Source organism: Panthera leo, chromosome D1 (assembly GCF_018350215.1).
Source record: "Panthera leo isolate Ple1 chromosome D1, P.leo_Ple1_pat1.1, whole genome shotgun sequence".
NCBI classification, from domain to species: Eukaryota; Metazoa; Chordata; class Mammalia; order Carnivora; family Felidae; genus Panthera; species Panthera leo.
In genome coordinates, this window is record NC_056688.1 from 103,230,713 (window position 1) to 103,249,688 (window position 18,976).

General features: G+C 39.5%; 2 protein-coding genes across 5 annotated transcripts in view; one reads left to right on the top strand and one right to left on the bottom strand.

Annotated features, from left to right (window-relative positions):
- The window catches only part of LPXN (leupaxin), a 40,013-nt gene extending 35,793 nt beyond the window's left edge, over positions 1-4,220 (bottom strand). The window contains exon 1 of one of the 2 annotated variants that reach the window (XM_042906926.1): positions 3,431-4,220. In XM_042906926.1, coding sequence (XP_042762860.1) covers positions 3,431-3,446 — 16 coding nt within the window. In that variant the 5' untranslated portion in view covers positions 3,447-4,220. Of the gene's footprint in view, positions 1-740; positions 908-3,430 lie in introns of those variants that run through there. The other variant, XM_042906925.1, reaches the window with a different exon arrangement.
- Positions 4,221-4,263: 43 nt separating this feature from the next.
- ZFP91 (ZFP91 zinc finger protein, atypical E3 ubiquitin ligase) overlaps positions 4,264-18,976 on the top strand; it is a 47,057-nt gene continuing 32,344 nt past the window's right edge. For 2 of the 3 annotated variants that reach the window (XM_042906924.1, XM_042906922.1), the window contains exons 1-2: positions 4,264-4,777; positions 10,390-10,418. In XM_042906924.1, the coding sequence (XP_042762858.1) occupies positions 4,425-4,777; positions 10,390-10,418 (382 nt within the window). In that variant the 5' untranslated portion in view covers positions 4,264-4,424. The remainder of the gene's footprint in view (positions 4,778-10,389; positions 10,419-18,976) is intronic. The other variant, XM_042906923.1, reaches the window with a different exon arrangement.

Sequence of the window (18,976 nt, forward strand, 5' to 3'; positions counted from 1 at the left end):
TTAGGAAGGATGCCAGCAACGAAGTTCAGCCGAGGATAAAGAATGAATCCCAAGAATGACAAAGCTTCCATTACTCCAAAGATTTGAAGTCAGGGATCTCTCTGAGCCATGTGGCCAATTGTTTCACTGCTGGTTTTAATTGTTTGAAGTGGAAAGAGTATCATATTTGCAGTCCGTAGTAATCTGTTCCTTGAGAATTCCTCCAAATAAAGAGCTTAGCAACAGAATTGGTGGAGTTATTGTGCTAATTCTCCTTGGTTTAATACTAAACCATGGAACAAATGAAACCACCCTGGCCTTTCTCCAACCTTTACAAATGTCTCATTCTTGCTCTTCCATTTCTTCTCCTCACCAACACCATCTATCCCTCTCCCTTTTTTTTTTTCTTCCTAAATCATATCTCTGCAGGTGCCAACTGTGTGACCACCCTGTGACCTCCAATAGTCGCCAAGGGGCAAATACTCATAATAAACAATTCAGTCCAAAAGTATTTGTGCATGGTTTACTCCGCTAAGCACCAAACTCTGCCTGTTTGTGCCACTAAAAGAGTGCACCCGGAGTTCCCCAAAACAATCCTAGTTCCTCACGCTTCACTCTTGGTTGGGCTGAAGTCAAGAGAGAAGTGGAAACAAAATCTTCCAGCAGCACCCTCCCCCTGGCTAGAAGTACATCCCACCACACAGAGATGGTAGCCAAGTCTTCATTCCTTCAGTTTCCCCTCCAGGAAGGTCCTCACTCACCTAACTCTTCCATTGTCACGCACCCCAAGATGCGCTGGTCCCACAGGTTGTGAGGAACTGTTTTAGCATGTGCTGAAGAGGACTGCAAAGGAACTGAACGAAACAGCATGAAGCAGCCTCTATAACCCTTTTTGGTTCCTGTATTTGCATAGCACTTCCTCTCTTTTGATTTGGTGAGTTGTTTTTTTTTTCTTTTCTTTTTGAAAAGTTAGGGTTCTAAAAATGGGACATAGAAAGATGGGTAGTAGGATTTGAGTTCTGTTAGTGCATTGGACAGGGTGATAAAGATTCAAAATTAACTTTGAAAAAAACTGAACTCCTACTATGTGCCAGGATTCATCTTGAATTCATGGGAGTGGCAGATTTGCACTTGTTTCCTCCAGTGTGGCTAGAGCATCAGAAAACCTGCTGTGTGTGAGTGTATGTGAGTATGCGTATGCGTGTGTGTGCACATAAAGCTGGGGACCACAAAAGCAGTTTCCTTCATAAAATTTCCATCAGTTAACCAGCACCCAATTCGTTTTGCTGTCTTCATTCACTTAATTATCTGAAATTATGCTTCCCTGCTTTCCTGAATAGACTGTAAATCCATTAAAAGCAGGGCAGAGTAGTAGTCACATTTAGATTTTCAGGGCCTGGCTACGTCTGTGGTCCAAAACACAACCAACTATAGCAGTCATGAAGAATGAAAATGGGAAGACAAGACACAAGGCGTTAAGCTGCAGATGTCTCAGTGAAGCACAATTTCTGCTTAGCTATGTTGCTTTCTAGCAATTTCTCAGAAAAAGGACACTGAGATTAACTTTCATCTTTTACCACTCTGATTTTACTCACCTTGAATGAAATAAAACATTTACAAAAGGACTCCTATGAGAAGGCAGTGTGTGAAGAACTATAATTATGGCCCTGTGAAACAGATATTATTATCTCCACCTCTACCAGTAGTGAAATAAATTCAAGGAATGGTAACTTGAGGAAATTAAGAGAATTATAGGTAGCTTTACTATTTACTATAATCCAGAGAGAGAGAATCTAAAGCAGGCTTCTCACTGTCAGTGCAAAACCCGACGTAGGACTCAAACCCACCAACCCAGGAACTGTGAGATTGCAACCCATGAATTGTGAGATCGTGACCTGAGCTGAAGTCAGATGCTCAACCAACCGAGTCACCCAGGCGCCCCAATCCAGATTTAGTTTCAATGCCTGTGATCTTTCCTCTGCAATCCAGTGGTCTTTTTTTTTTTTTTTTTTTTTTTTGGTTGATCTAAAGGAATTATTGATTCTTTCATTCCCTCCTGACACAAAGAGTTTTTTTTTTTTTAATCAAAAGATTCCCACTCTGCATTACTTTGAGCAGCCATTGGATGTCAGTGCTGTTCCAAAAGTCCAGATGGGTTTGAAAAAATTCCCATCCACACTAATCTGTAGTTTTTACAACTGAAATGTCACTAGTCCTATGAAAGTGCAGAACACTCGATAGCAAATATGCCATTTGCCTCAGCTGAACTGGTAACTAAGCCAAGACACCGAGGAAAAATGCACTTCAGCACTTGGCTTGCAAATATTAGACTCCATCTGCAGTTTAACTTAATGATTTATGTGAAATTTAGAATTGGATCCCCAGATCTTGTTTCCAACTGCTTTCTCTGGGGGGTTTTAAACCTGGATGTTTTATTTTCTAGGGGTAAGAACCATTCTCTCACATCGCTTCCTGGGTACAGTTCATGAAAAGCAGTAAGGAAGGAATGCAGGAGTCACTGACTGCAACTTGGAAAACAAATGGAAACTCCCATTTGACGCATTAGGATAATATAGTTGCATACGCTAGTGAACAGACAGGTAATTTCTGACAAAGCTGCTGTTCTGACCGTGCTTCCTGTGCAGCAGAAACATTCAAAACCACAGAAGCCAAGTGGCTTTGAGGGAGGGAGCATGAAAGAGGCCTTGGGTTTCTCTGAGTAGGTCACAGAATCACGATAACAACCCTTCACCCTACCCCCTTCCCTGCAGCCCAGGGACCACAGCCAAGTTAGGCAGCTGACGCCAGCTCCTTGGCACCAGCATCTGGTAAAACAGCAACTCTAGAATCCTTTCCGCAAACTTTTATTAAAAAAAAAAAAATTTTTTTTAACTTTTATTTTTAACAGACACAGAGAGACAGAGTGCGAGTGGGGTAGAGACAGAGAGAGAGGAAGACACAGAATCCAAAGCAGGGTCCAGGCTCTGAGCTGTCAGCACAGAGCCCCACGTGGGGCTGGAACCCACCAGCTGTGAGATCATGACCTGAGCTGAAGTCCCAGGCTTAATGGACTGAGCCAACCAGGCGCCCCTCCACAGACTTTCATTAAGAACCAAATTAGTGGTGGGTTTGTGCTATGCGACAAGCACCCAACGGATCCAGATTCAGTGCCTGACCTCTAGGAGCTCACGGGTCACACATAAGATGACGAGGCGTATACTGCAAACATGAACGCTAGGAGGTGCAAAGTAACCAACCCAGGCCACTGTGAACGTGGCCACCCAAGAAATGTTTCGCCAACACCGATTCCAAAGTCGGGAAAACAGTCCTAAGCTATCCCAACCAGCAACTGCCCGACAACCCAGCTGGGATCTGTGCAAGTTTCACGGCCTAACCCGGAAATACTACCGCCTTGAAAGAACAAACGCCCACTGCAGAACGAGTAAACTACCTTTCCCATCGTGCATCACTCAAAACCTCCCAGCATTCTCTACGCCTCCGGGTGCCTGTCGTCTTTTCCTAAAGCTCAGGATATTCAGGACTTCATCTCCCAGGATGCCTTTTGACAAGTTGACCCTGCGCATGCGCCAAGAGGCGGGCCCTCCTTGCCCTCACGACCCCGCCTCTGTTCTACCGCCGCCATTTTTTCAGAGACTTTCATCCGGCAGCCGACGGCGTTTTTTTTCTTAAAGGAGAAGCGACAACTCAAAAAAATTTCCCCTTCTTTCCGCAAGACCTGGCGGCGCTGGGGACAGAAAGGCCACAGACAGGAAAGTGGGGTCGGGGTGGAGGCAGAAGAACGCCAAGGCTACTTCCGCGGCTTAAGGAAGAAGGATAGAAAGAGCCCTGTGGCATTAGCGGCTCCTTAGGGAGGCAGGTGCGCGCGCAGCCAGTCCAGGGTGCGCGCGAGGCGGGGAAAAAGGTGCGTTTTCCTCCCACCAATCTCCTCGCGGGACCTGCTCCTCCCACTGCCCCTAGCGCGCGTTGAGCTCGTGGGGCGGGGGAGGGGGGAGGAAGGTCACTTTAGGATTGTCGCGAGACGCAGCCGTTTAACGGTGAGAACGGGTGCGCGGGGAAGGAAACCTCGCGCGCTCCCTTAGAGCCGTTTCCTGATTGGTTGAAGGAAGGGGTGGGGGAGGGAACCTGGTACGTCGCTGCGTGAGAGGCCGCGAGGGGCAGGGCGAAGAAGCCGTCCCTCCTCTCCGATTGGTCCGCTGCACGTCTGTGGCGGGCGCGCGCGCCGCCAGCGGTAGCGGGCCTTGAGTGGCAGGGGGTGGGGGGGGCGCCCTCGGAGCCGGGCGGAGGGGAGGGGGGAAAGAGGAGCGCTGAGTGAGATTGAGCCGGACGCTCCGGGAGGCGAAGGGGGCGGGGGGAGCAGCGCCGCGGCCGCCGCCGCCTCCGCCTCCGCCGCCTGGGACGAGGGGGTGGGGGACGGACGAGCCCCGATGCCGGGGGAGACGGAAGAGCCGAGACCCCCGGAGCAGCAGGACCAGGAAGGGGGAGAGGCGGCGGCGGCCAAGGCGGCTCCGGAGGAGCCCCAACAACAGCCCCCTGAGGCGGCGGCGGCGGCGGCGGCGCCTGCAGGGACCACTAGCAGCCGCGTGCTGAGGGGAGGTCGGGACCGGGGCCGGGCCGCTGCGGCCGCCGCCGCCGCCGCTGTGTCTCGCCGGAGGAAGGCCGAGTATCCCCGCCGGCGGAGGAGCAGCCCCAGCGCCAGGCCTCCCGACGCCCCAGGGCAGCAGTCCCAGGCCGCGAAGCCCCCGTCTCCAGCTCAGGGCAAGAAGAGTCCGCGACTCCTGTGAGTAACGCAGTCTTTCAGGCGGTGGGAAAGACCCCCCTCTGTCCGCACGCAACCCTCTCGGCTCCCGTAGCACCCACTCCACGTGACATCCTGCCTGCTCTGCCCCCTGCCGGCTCGCGCGCCAGATGTCACACCGCCTCCCTGCTAGCTGTCCCGTCGCTCCTCTCTGGCCCTCCCCCGTGCCCTCCGTCCGCGGGGCCACTTCCCCTCTCCCCGAGGTCGTCCTTTGTGGGATACACCTTTCCTGCGCCTTGAGCGGCCCTCCTCTTCCCCGCCGCCGCAGGCTTCGCCCGCACTCTGGCATCTGCACTCCCTTTGTCAGCCTGTCCCTTCCCCTCGTAAGGCGGCTCTCCAGTATTACATCACATCCCCATTAGGAAATCAACAGCACGGTCTTGGCTCCTGAAGTGCGTGGCCCCCACCCCCCCTTCCCATTAATTAGCTCGAGAGCCAGTTGTATGAGCAGCTTTATGTAGTTTGTTCCACTCTGCTGAATTTTCACATCACGTTTCACTTGTTTTAGGAATCTGGTGCTTAGGGTGAAACGTGGCTCTGCCAATTTTAAGTGTAGTCTTTCACACAGCAGAATCAGATGGGTATCTTTTAGTGGTTTTCCTTTTATTTTATTTTATTTATTTATTTATCTATCTATTTTTAGTTTTCGCTTCTCTGCCTGTGCTTATGCTCCAACGTAGGAACTTCATCCTTGAAAGACAATTCTTCAAGGAATTCTGTTATCATCTAGTGATAATGGAGGGACCAGGAACATAAATATTTAAAGATGTTTCTATGTCGGAAATACTGATTACGTGTGTTTGTAAATTGTAGAAATTAATCATATTAGCCATTGAATTCGTCGCTGAAAATATCATTTTTATCTTTCGACTTTCAAGTGAAAAAAATGGGTAAAAGGGAAAATTGGAGTGGGGGAATTACAGTTTTAAGTGCCCCCTCCCAAAGATAGTGTGGCAAGATTTGGCTTATCCCAAATTTAAAACTTGAAAACACCTCTTCCAAAATTAAGACTTACGTCTGTGACTTGCATGCTTGTCTTAGAAGCCCCTCAGAAAGAGATAAAATTCAGAGGTGTTAGATGTACTTCAAATTTTTGAATGTTATTTAAGTTAACATAATCCAGAGAATTTGTTGTGTAAACTGCAATTCTGCGAACAAAGATCTGTGCATACAAATCATTTGGCTGCGATTGGGATTCTAATTCCTGTAGATTAATTCCAGTCACAAAAACTTTTAAGATTGTGTATTTAATCTCACCAGTTTGAAAAGAGCTATCATTACCCTAACTTGGATTAAGTTCCTTGGACAAATTTCTTCAACTGCATGTGCTTTAGTTTCATTGTTTATAGGAGCTAATGTTAATCCTTATGAGATGAATTAGAATTAAGTACAGCACGTGAAGCACTTAACACAAAGCCTAGTGCGTACTACATGCAGTCTTTGCTAAAAGTTAGTTTTGAGTGGTGGTAGCATACTAGAGACATAAGTGGTGCGTGGTGGTTTTATGGAAGCTCTGCAAAGTTGGGACTTTTTTTCCATTTCCTTCTTTTGCCACACCTGGGAAAGTTAATAACCTCATAATACATTTTTAAATGCCCTTCCATTCTCACCTACCCATCTGAGTAAAATATACCTAAACTTCCTTGCTCATTTCCCTCCCACTTTCCTACCAGTTTTACTTACAGAAATGATGTCTCAACCTGATGACACCTAGTGCAATAGTTTTTTTCCATTTCTTTGGTTTTTTTCCCCTAACTCTTGGCAAAAAAAAGTAGTTACGAGTCTTTTTACTTTAAAACAGTTGAACTTGGATGAAGATGGCTTAATTAAATCCCTTCAGTTTTTTTTCTCCATATGATTCCCTGGGGGGAGAAAGATAGAGCCTTAATTCTTAGTGTCCTTTCCTCTTGTCCAGTATTGTAAAAGATAGTAGTGTTCTTTTACCTTCTCTTAGCCTCAGAACTGTCTCTTAATTTAAAGTTACACAATTTTGATCAGATTGTTAAAATAAACTTTCCTAGTAATAATTTACTGCATGCCCTAGAAATCAAAGGAGTTCTAAAGCATTTCAGTTAACTAAACCATGATTGAGCAGTAACTGGGCCCGGTACCCTGTTGGGCGAGGCTTTATAAAGGTAAATGAGACATTGTCCTGGTCTTGAAGGACTTTGCAGTCTGAAGGGAAGATGCAGTGATTAGTGAAGGTTTGAGAAACATGTATGCATGGTTTACGGATTTTCAGAGTGCTAAGGTAACTTTAATCAGTTAAAATTATTTAACCCTTCAAGATATTTCAAAAGGTTTTTTTCTTTCTTTTTTTTTAATGTTTGTTTATTTTGAGAGAGAGGAGGGGTCAGGAGGGAGGGACAGAGTGAGGGAGAGAGATAATCTCCTGCAGGCTCAATGGTGTCAGTGCAGAGCCTGACACAGGGTTCAGTCTTGGGGCTCAGTCTCGCAAAGCATGGGATCATGACCTGAGCTTAAATCAAGAGTTGGATGCTTAACCACATTACCCACTGAGCCACCCAGGCACTTCTCGTGAGGTTTTGAGTATCAGTTTACTGAACCCTGGTCAAGTATTCTCTGACCTTCTTCTCTATTTTCCTAACAACATTTGGCAATTTTTTAAAAAGAAGGAAGAGATTTAATCTCTGTCTTAATTACTTGTTCTTTTCAGGTTCTTTTACATATTCCAACGTTTCCTCCTATAAATTCTCAGTAATAGCTGTTTCACCTACATTTGTTTCTCTTGATTGAAGAGACAGCAAAGTGTACAGTAGTTTAAAAGGTTAATAACTACAGGGATTTGGATTGTTTGAAACCTCTTTTTTTGTTAGAAGGCAAAGTAATGAAGTAGAAAACGATTGGACTAGATAGTTTCTGCTCCCAGCTTTCTACCACTCACTAAGTGACCTTGGGCAAGTTACTTAAGCTCTTTAAATTAGTGTCTTCATCAATAACTGACAATTTATGATTTGTGAAGTTAGCTTTATAATTAAGTGATAACTAGGTTACAGTTTTTAATATACATTTATGCTTGTAACAATGTTTTCGTTTACATTGAAACATTCAAAAGTTAATGAACAGGAAATCCTTATGGAAGGAAATGATTTTTCAGTGAATTTGCTCAAAAGAAAGGCATAAAGTTAAATGCTAGAAACATTTTAAAATAAAACTTTAAGGCTAATTATAAGAAAAGATAAACCAAATATGAAGAAAGGTTTTTATATCAGTACTATTGAAGAATTTGGTTCATTTGCTGTATTTTGGCCAATAAGCTTAAGAGTTCAGATTCTTATATTTTAATTGCAGATGTTTATATATATGCATGTCTAATTTTTATTTTATTAATAACATTTTTTAAATGTTTATTTTTGAGAGAGATAGACACAGTGTGAGCAAAGGATGGGGCAGAGAGAGAGAGGGAGACACAGAATCTGAAGCAGGCTCCAGACTCTGAGCTGTCAGCACAGAGCCTGATGTGGGGCTCAGACCCACAAACCGTGAGATCATGACCTGAGCCAAAGTTGGACGCTTAATCGACCGAGTCACCCAGGCACCCCTAATCCACGTCTCATTTTAAAGTATATGTACATTTCTCGGGGCGCCTGGGTGGTTCAGTTGGTTAAGTGTCTGACTTCTGCTCAGGTCATGATCTCATGGTTTGTGAGTTCTAGCCATGCATGGGGCTCACTGGTGTCAGTGCAGATCCCACTTCAGATCCTCTGTTCCCTTCTCTCTCTGCCTCTCCCCGCCACTCTCCCATGCGCGCTCTCTCTCTCTCTCTCTCTCTCTCTCTCTCAAAAATATTTTTTAAAAAAACTATATGTACATTTCTACCATTTTTTTTTTCTGAATTCATCAAGTTAAAACATCTGCTTTTTACTAATACGGAAACTAATTCTTAAACTAAGAGTAGGTTAGATTGCAAAAAAGTCTTCTTTTTGTTCTACCATGATCATAAGGCCTGTGTTTAGCCAATGCACTTCGTGTAAAACTTCAATAAGTACTTTTTTAAACTTCTAGGTATTGAGTAACCCTATTGGCTAAAATGGAGTATTCTTAGAGGGACTACTACTACAGGTTTCGGGGGAGGTTACAAATGAAGGAAACAAATATTGCTCTATTTTCTGGTACATGGCATTCCATTTTTGGTGTATTTTCTTGTTTAAAGTAAAATGGTAGTAAACCTTTGGGTGACACTTTCTTGCTATTTCCTTTTGTAAGGTGTCATGATAATGGGAATGAAAAGGCAGTAATATTCTGAATTGAAACAGCTTTTGAGACTCTTTGGAGAAAGCTCCAGTTGTAGAAGTTTAAAATTCTGAGCTTTCCTCTTATGGTGATCAATATGGTAATAGAAACATGTTAGCATTCCAAACGGTTTTTGGAAAGTTTATTGCGTAGTTTCAAAATTTAGCAATTAAATCTGTACTTCTCCTTTAGAGTTAGGATGATTAGCAGTTATCTTATGTTAATTATTAACTGGGATGTTGATAATATAATTTAAAATAAAATTATAATACCAAGCTTTAAAAAAAAAAGTGGGATGAGAAAATGATAGCTGTTCTTTCTAAGGAGAACAGATTTTGTATTATGCTATGGCTTCTGTATTTGGACATTCTTTTATTACATAAGATTTTCATTTATATCAGGGTTACTTTCAAAAAATAGAAAAAAACCAAACCAACTTTGTACTGCTTCAGAAATACTGTGTGACATCTTTACAATACAGATCCAAGACCTGAGGACTTTTGAATTTGGGTAATGACTCCAGGGGCAGGGGTTCATTTTACCACACTCAACAGTTATGAATGATAGAAATGTTAACAAATTTAAGACAAGATAGTAACATTTTTAAAAATCCATTTATAACACATAAAACTCTTTGCTGTTGCTATCTAATTTGTAAAGTACAAATTATATTTATTTCTAAGGTCCAGTCTTTTGCCTTTGTAGAAATAGATTTTGACTTGGGTATAACAAATGAATAATTTGGGGTTTTCTGTTAGGTTCATTAAATTTTTCTTGTGAAAATTGTCAAGTATACACAAAATAGAGAAAAAAGTGCAGTGAAATCTCCATAGTTGTCAAGATTTTGCTCATTACCTCTATCTCCCTTCTCCTCCCCGCTTTTTTTGACAGACATACCTTAGAGAAAATCTCAAACGTTTTATTTCACCCCTAGTTACTGCATTTAGTAAAATAAGGACATTTTCTTACATAACCACTTAATATAATAAAATCAGCACTATTTCCTTTGTATTAATCTTTTTATAGTTAGAAACTGTCTTGAAGAATACTGTAACTATGTGCTGTCAGATATGATAGCTGTTTAAATTTACATTAATCAAAATTAAAAATTCATTTCCTCAATTACATAAGCTCTTCCAAGCACTCAGTAGCCACATGTGACTATCATATTGGAAAGTGCAGATATATAATATTTTCATCATTGCAGAAAGTTCTATTGACCACACTACTCTAGGTGCTTTCTGTATCACTCTGGAGATGAACCTGAAAGAGATAAATATCTGTGTTTTAAGAATGCGTGCAAGATTGTTCTTTTAATAGTTGATTCTCATTTCTTTCAGATGCGTGGACAAAGTAACAACTGACAAAGGTAAGACTTGATCATTCTTATCTGTCATGTACATTACACTGCTTGTTTTATAATCTGATAGAAAATAGGATAAACTGCAGCCTAATGATTCAGATTGTTCTCATTTAAAAGTGATTTTTATTTAGTAAAAAATTATTGGTGTGATTAGAACCTATTTAGATGCTAGGTTTGGGCAAGTGGAACATTTTGGCATTATTTGGAAACCTAATCAGTGGGAAATCAGATTATCTCATTTTAGTTTATTGCAATTTGTTTTTAGCTATATGGTTTTTTAGTAAAGTAACAGAAATGATACACAATATACAGAGTAAAGTATAGACAAAATCTTGGTGCCTGTAGAGACTCAAATTATAAATGCAGTTTGAAGAATGTGAGAAGAAAAGTGTTCTAAGATTTCATTCAGCCTGATGAATCATTAAATGGGATCATTAGACTGTTTCTCTTTAAAAGAGTTTTACCAAACCAAATATAGGTATTAAATGTAGTCTTCTGCTTATCTGGATTATGAAAGAAAGCTAATGTCCACCTTTTTAAAAACAAAAAACAACTTTTTTTTAAAAAAGACTTTATTCTGGCTTTGCAGATTGGATTATTAAAATGGCCCCTAACATGCTGGGCCAGTTGCTCAGTCATTATATGTATATATTTTTTCTAGTTATTGCCTGCATTTCTTGATGCTAAATCAAATATGCAGCATCCGTTTTAAGACTGGAACAAGTGTACTTTTAAGTGCATTTCATTTATTGTGTCTGACAAATCTAACTGAGGCTTGGCCAATTATGTATGTACATGTGTTTATGTATGTATGTGTTTATATACGTACATATGTTCGTATATATTAAGATTTTTCTCTTCATAAAGAATGCTTTGAGAAAATGTAACATGTATAAGGCAAGTTTAAAACCTGGATTTTAATGCCATGTAGAAGAATGACAGTGTGATTAGGAACCAGTGACTTAAATTGGTGGCTGCTTTGTAAATAATTAGATACCAGTTACCAGGTTTTTTTTCCCTCTGAATTTTAGAACCTGAGGCTAGTATTTCATATCAGGCAGAAATATTTATTCTAGGCAAGTTTTTTTGTGTAGAAAACTTTGCATGACCAGTTTGCTGCTCTTACTTGGAAAATAGAGTCTGCCAAGAATGGAAGGTCTAACGTTCCTTATTCAGAGATCATTTTGAAATGTTACGTTGTGAAGAAAACGTAGACAGGTGGCAATCAAGTACCAGAGCAGTTTTTATTAAAACAAAAGGCAAAATCCTCAGCTTGCCTTTATTAGAGCTAAGGTTGTTTGATGTGTCTAAAGAGTATGTATAAAGAAATTATTTTGGGTTGCCTTGAGCAGAACTTGGAGGATGTGGTGGTAATTTTGAATCTCTGTTGGAGATAAATTAATTGCTCTTTGCATAGATGTCTTAAACCAGAAATTGGCTTGTTACATAGCTGTGCAGCTGTGGAGAGATTAAACTGCATTCTGGGTAGCTCAGTCTCCATCAGTTCACTCAATTCACTAGTTAAATGCTCCGAATCTCTAGTTAGAGCTCAGCACTTGAATTCAAGTCCTGCCTTTTATTGCAAATAATATCAGTACTTCAAAATCCAGTGAACATTCAGTAAAAGGTAACTGTAAAATTTTGAAGAAATAGATACTCTCCAGCTCTCATTTTCATCTCTTCATTGCGGCTGTTCAACTCTGAACAGTATATAGGAACGTAAGAAAACTGTATCTTACGTACATTTAAACAACTAGACCAGGGAATACAGAAGTGGAGGCTATCTATGGTGGTCACTTTTCCCTATGCTTTTAAATTCACCTCGATTCTTACCCTTTTTCTTGTCATTTAACTTCTCAGAAAGTTGTTCTGTTACTCTGGAATAGTTTTCATGTTCAGTTGGCTGCATTTTAACTGAAGTAACTCAACTCATTCCAAAGTTATTCAAAATTTTGAGCAGGTTTTTGATATTTTTCTAGAGGTACTACTAATTCTGTTCCTTAATATTGACAAGATGTTTTCAGGATTGTTTTTAACTCTTATTTACTCCAAACAGCATGAAACTATATCCTTTCCTTCAGTCAAAGATAAGAACCTTGGACATGTTTGAACAAATAATGTTGCATACACACAAAAAACAACTTGTTGTTTTAAAATTATGAAGTTGCAAAGTGCCATGTTGATTGTTTTACACTTGAAATAGTAAAGAAACATATTTGTATTGGTTCCTGTTCTTGTATTTATTTAACCCAGATAGGTATATGTAAAACAAATGGAAAATATATAAAAACAAATGGAGATTTGCAAAGATAGTGTTTATTAATTCATTGAACAAGTAGTTGTTGAGCATCGCATTATGTGTCCAGCAGCATTCTAGGTACTAGGTTGTGCTGGTAATCAAATCAGTGCAGTGAAACATTTGATTAAAATAATGTGGTTCAGAGTTTGATGAAGTTACGATGTCATGGGAAGACCCCTTTTGAGAAGGTGACTTTGTAACTGAGACCTGAGTGTGCATGTAGATAGCTGAAGAGCATTCCACACAGAAGAAGCAAAAAGGGAAAAACTTGAAACATGAAAGTTTAGTTTACCATTGCCAGCTTCCAAGAGTGTTAGAAATTTTGAGGGATGGAGCCTAGCAGGTTCCTTTTTAACTTTGCTCTCTGTTTTCATTCTGTTCTCTGTTTTCAACTAATGTTATTCTTATGGTAATAAGTATAGTGATAGTTTGCCACAATGCAATGTAGTTTATTAGTAATTCCAGTGTTACTTTATCCACTAATTTTAATTTCTTTACTTTCAAACCTCCAACTAAAACTGCCCAAGATGAAACCTTATTAAAAAAAAAAAAAAGGAGACTATAATATCTTAATGTTTACTAAAGTGAGTTTCAAGTGTTTCGTGGAATAATAAGTATTTACAGAGTCAAATGTGCTAGGTGTTTGAGTCATCAGTGTGTTAGTTTTTTTTTTTTATTGCAGGGCCTCTCAGATTTTGTTTGTTGAGTAGTGAGCAATAAAAATACCAAAATGTGCAGTAACTCCCTAACTTAATTGACTATAAGACCCCCCCCTACCCCCCCCCCCCCCCCCCCCCGCTTTTTTAAGGGATAGCTCGTAAAATTAGAATTTGTGGAAAACACTTCGGAGCACTGAGTGCTTAAAAATTTGATTGTATTAAACTCTGGGTTTCACCTTTTATTCAGAATTCTTTTACTATTTTCAGTTACTCTTCTTGTTACAGGGTAGTAACGTTTAGAAAACATTACCTAGACAGAGTCATCAAATAAGTTCATTATAGATCTGGGAATTAAATTGTTAAGAGCTTTGATTATTTGCCTTATCTAATTTATAATCAACATAATATCTGGAATTATTACTAAAATATTAGCTTGTTTTGTTATTTCTTTTCCTGGATCACATCCTCCATTTTTGTGTTCATTGATCTAATTTATATGTTATAGCTCTGTATTCCTTTCTTTTAAAAATTGGAATTTATTTTTAGCAATTTTTATAGTTTTAATTTCATCAGACTATTTCATTTTTCCTATGTTGGAATATCTTAGATTATTTCTTATCCTGTCATTTCCAGTACCCTTAAACAATATTTGTGTTATTCTTAACTATATAGAACAGGCTTCCCACCTGTTTTACCTACTCCCATTGAGAAAAATCTAACTTTAATTTTTCCATTTGAGTTTTTGTACAAAGGATGATGTGAGAAGTTACTTAGGACATTGTCTTCACAATTCTTATTTTGAGTCTCCTGGCTGATAACCTGGTGTCCCTAGTTAAAATCTTACTGGTTTTGAATAGGAAAGAGCTCTGAAAGGAGAATCACTAGGCAAAAAAAAAGGGGGGGGGGGCATATACTTAGTTTCAGTCTTAACTCTCAAATATATGATCACTTTTAACGGAAGCATTCTTCACAAATTCAATAATACTCTTCTAAAGTTGGCTTAAATATAAGTTTAAAAAAGAGCCTTGCTTTCCTTGATTTCTCTTCATACTGCTGACGCTGGTATATTTCAAAATGGACTTTACTAATTATTTATGAGAAACAAAGAGCTAATTATAGAAATATACAGAGTAGTCTGATCAGGTTTCAGAAACTCAAGTTTCTGACTGTTACGATAATGTTCATGTCTCAAATGGCTGACAGTACATAGCATTTTATCTGTCCTATTTTGTTCCTAGCTCTTTATCTTAAGGTAACCGGAGCTATATTATTTCTCTCAGTAGGAGAATGATCTACTCAGACATCCAGTTCCTCATTGGGAATGCCCCATATCCTTTAAACTATTTTTCTTGTTCAAATACCTAGACCTCCTGTGGTTCTTGCTCTCTGTTCTAGTTTTCTAGAAGTGCAGACATACCTCGTGTGGGGATTGTGACATGGGCTCAGAAAGCCCATGGGCTTATCAACTCATTTCAGTTGTGGGATGTTTTGTCAGATAAACGAGTCTTTCCCTTACATACAAAGAAATAACTTTGTAACAGTTTGTCCATTATGATTCAACTTACATAGAAACCATCTCTAACAACACTTATAAGTTAATTTTGTAATGTAGAGTAATTATTTTGTGTTGAGATCCAATTCCTGCCACAACCACTTGAGAGATGCAGCAGAATGCCCTGGTGGAAGCAAACTGAAGCATGAGTGGACAAGAACCTCTGACAAAAAGGAGTTAGCTATGATTTCATGCCTCCTGACCTTTTAAGTCCAAGAAGGATCAAGCTCCTCTGAATTAAAACTAGCCAGATTGATCTAACTACATCAAGGCAAAGCCCCCTTTAGCTTCAGTGCAAGTAATTCTCTTAGAGGTAACTGTGGTTCTGTCCTCTGCCTGCCTACCTCATTGCTGTTTTGATCCCAGTTAATCTCCCAACTTGTATCCTAGCTTCTTTGTAATTTTGCCTCTTTTGAGAATTTCTAAACCCTATTTTCTTTACTGTGACTCTTCCTAAACTCTTGTATCACTTATCTATTGCCATGTAACCTTCCAAAAGTTCAATAGTTTAAAATACAGAAACTTGTTTTTCAGTTGGGCTGTTCCCTCTTCTCTTTGGTCTTTCAGTCTAGACATTTTCGGGTCGTGGTGGCCTCAGAGCAGTTTGCAAAAAGATTGAAGGCAAAATCTGCAAGGCATCTTGATGCTGCCTCACATAATACAAGATCAACATACAAAAATCAGTTGTATTCCTGTATGTTAGTAACAAAAATGTTGAAATTATAAAATTATACCATTTACAGGAGCATCAAAAAATAGGTGTTAGGGATAAATGTTACAAGACATGAAAGACTTAAACATTGGAAAGTGCAAAACACTTGAATGAAATTAATGACTTAAATAAATGGAATGAATGATGTACCTTGTTCATGGGTTTGAAGGCTCAGTATTGTTAAGATGTCATTTCTCTCCATACTGATCTACAAATGAAATGTAATCCAAATTCCAATACAGGTTGTTTTGGAGAGTTTCAACCTTGTAAACCTCTTGAGAAGGTCTTGGTAACCTTTAGGAATTCACAGACTACTTAGGAAGCCTTTAGCTTACACTGATCAGGAATCCCACCATGTGTCTAAGAGTGGGATCGAGTCTTTCAGGAAAGAGGAGGCAAATAGATGCTTGGTGGGCATCCAACCATGGCTACTACACATGTATATTCTGTAATTTATTTAACCCTTACCTGATTGAAGGACACTTGATATTTCTGTTCTTTTTTCCTAGGATTACAGGTGATCTTTTTGAAAGTCGGTTAAGATATGCCATACATATGCACAAGCTCACTTACCATAAATGTATGGCTTTGTGAATATTCACAAGGCAAGCCCAGTCATGTGGTCATTACCCAGGTCAAGTAATAGAACCTGATCCCTACCCCTAAGTGTAACCACCATTCTGACTTTGAACAGCGCAAATTTGTTTTGCCATTTTTTGGATTCTGTGTAAGTGGAGTAATATAGCATGTACTCTTGTGTAGGGCTTCTTTGCTTTCCATTATGTAAGGTTTCTCTAGGTTGTGTGTGTTATAGATTGTTCATTTTCATTGTCATACAGTGTTCCCCCGTGAGAGTGTATCATGGTTTATTCATTTTACTGTTGATTGGCATTTGGGTAGCTTTTAGTTACTGGCCTTTATGTCTAGTGCTGTGATGCATATTTTATTAATAAGATTTTACTGAGACACAACTTATATATCATAAAATACACCTATTTCAAGTGTATAATTCTGTCTACATAGGTTTTCCTTTTCTGGGCACTTTATAAACAGACTTGTGTATAGAATATGTGTTTTTGCGTTTGGCTTCTTTCACTGCATAATTTTGAGGTTAATCCATATTATAGCATGTATCGATATTTTCATTCCTTTGTGTAGTACTTCTTTGTTTGGAAATATTCTATTTGATTTATCCATTTATCAGTTGATCCACTTTTTTGCTATCATGAGTAATGATACTCTGAATATTGATGGGCAAGTTTTTGAATGGATGAATGTTTTTATTTCTTTTAGGTCGATATCTAGGAGTAGAATTTTTAGATTGTAACTGATAAATGTATGTTTAAGGGCCTGGCAAAGAGTTTTCCATAGTGGCTATGACATTTATGTTCTCTAGTGATAGATGAGGATTTCTTTTGCTCCACAACCTCACCGGTGTTTGTTACTTTCATTCCACTCTTCTGTTAAGTCAGATGCTTTAGGATTGTGGGGCACATGGTAAGGGCAGTGAATTCCATGAGCCATAGGTCCATTGCTGCATTTCATTTGCTGAGAAGTGAGTTCCTTGTTCAGAAGAAATGCTGTGTGGAAAACCATGACTGGGATAAGACATTATGTAAGTCCACAAATGGTATTTTTCAAAGAAGCACTGTATGCAGGGAAGGCAAATCCTTAACCAGATGTCGATTCCACAAAGAACAAAACATTGCCACTTCCATGGTGTGGGTGGTCCATTATAATGAACCTGTCATTAAGTAGCTGGGTGATAACCCTGGGGAATGGTGCCATATCAGGGACTCAGTGTTGGTCTCTGCTGCTAGCAGTGGTACTCAGAAGTATCTATACCCATTTGGCCTTGGTGAGACTCTGGGTTTGGTTTCCAGCAATCTCAGCTCTGTAGCTGTAGGAGATCGGGATTTCTTTCAGCGCAGGCATAGAAACTTTCAGGTCATTTATATGGTACTTGAGCTAGGAATTTAAATCCCTAAGCACATCCCTATCTTTCCCAACTTCGTCTAGTGTCATTAGAAGCAACTAGCCAATTTTCTGCTCATTTAACTTGAAATATTCTAAGGTATTGACTACATAATAGCCAGAACCTTGTCTGTTATTAAAGAAATATTTGATCAGGAGTATCCATTGGTGATTTTTTGCCATAGACTTTCAGTGTTCTCTTTACTACCAAAAATAGAGTCATTAGGGCCTTTAAATCAATTAAAGAAACGATTCCAGAAACCACAGAACTAATTCAGAAAGCTCATCCTTAAGATTCTGTTCTTCTAGGAAGTTTATAGCAATATAGGCCTTCCTCAAGAAGCAAGAAAAATGTCAAACAACCTAACCTTACACCTAAAGGAGATAGAAAAATAAGAACAACAAAACCCAAACGCAGTAGTAGGAAGGAAATAATAAAGATTAGAGCAGAAATAAGCAAAATAGAAACTTAAAAAAAAAAAGAAGATCAATAAAACCAGGAGCTATTTCTTTGAGAAATCAACAAAATTGATAAACCTTTAGCCAGACTCATTAAAGAGAGAGAACTCAAGCAAAATCAGAAATGAAAGAGGAGAAATAAAAACCAACACCACGAAATACAAAGGATTATAAGAGAATATTATGAAAAGTTATATGTCAAAAAATTGGACAACCTGTAAGAAATAGATAAATTCCTAGAAACATATAACCCCCTAAAACTGAATCAGAAGAAATAGAAAATGTTTACGGACTGATGATGAGTAATGAAATTGAATCAGTAATCAAAAAACTCCCAACAAACAGAAGTCTAGGACCAAATGGCCTCACAAATGAATTCTACCAAACATTTAAAGAAGAGTTAATACCTATTCTTAAACTATTCCAAAAACTAAAAAAGGAGGGAAAGCTTCCAAATTCATTCTGTGAAGCCAGCATTACCTTGATACCAACACCAGATAAAGACATCACAAAAAAAGCACTACAGGCTGGTATATCTGGTGAACATGGATGCAAAAATCCTCAACAAAATGTTAGCAAACTAAATCCAGCAATACATTTGAAAAATCGTTCGTGATCAAGTGGAATTTTTTTCCTGGGACAGGAGGGTGGTTCAGGATTCACAAATCAATCAGCATGATAGGTCATATCAATAAGAGAAAGGATAAAAACCATATGATCATTTCAATAGATGCAGGAAAAGCATGTGACTAAGTACAGCATCTATTCATGAGGAGAACCGTCAACAAAGTAAGTTTAGAGGGAACGCACTTCAACAGAATAAAAGCCATACATGAAAAACGCACAGCTAACGTCATACTCAATTGTGAAAAACCAAGCACTTTTCCCCCCTAAGATCAGGAAAAAGAT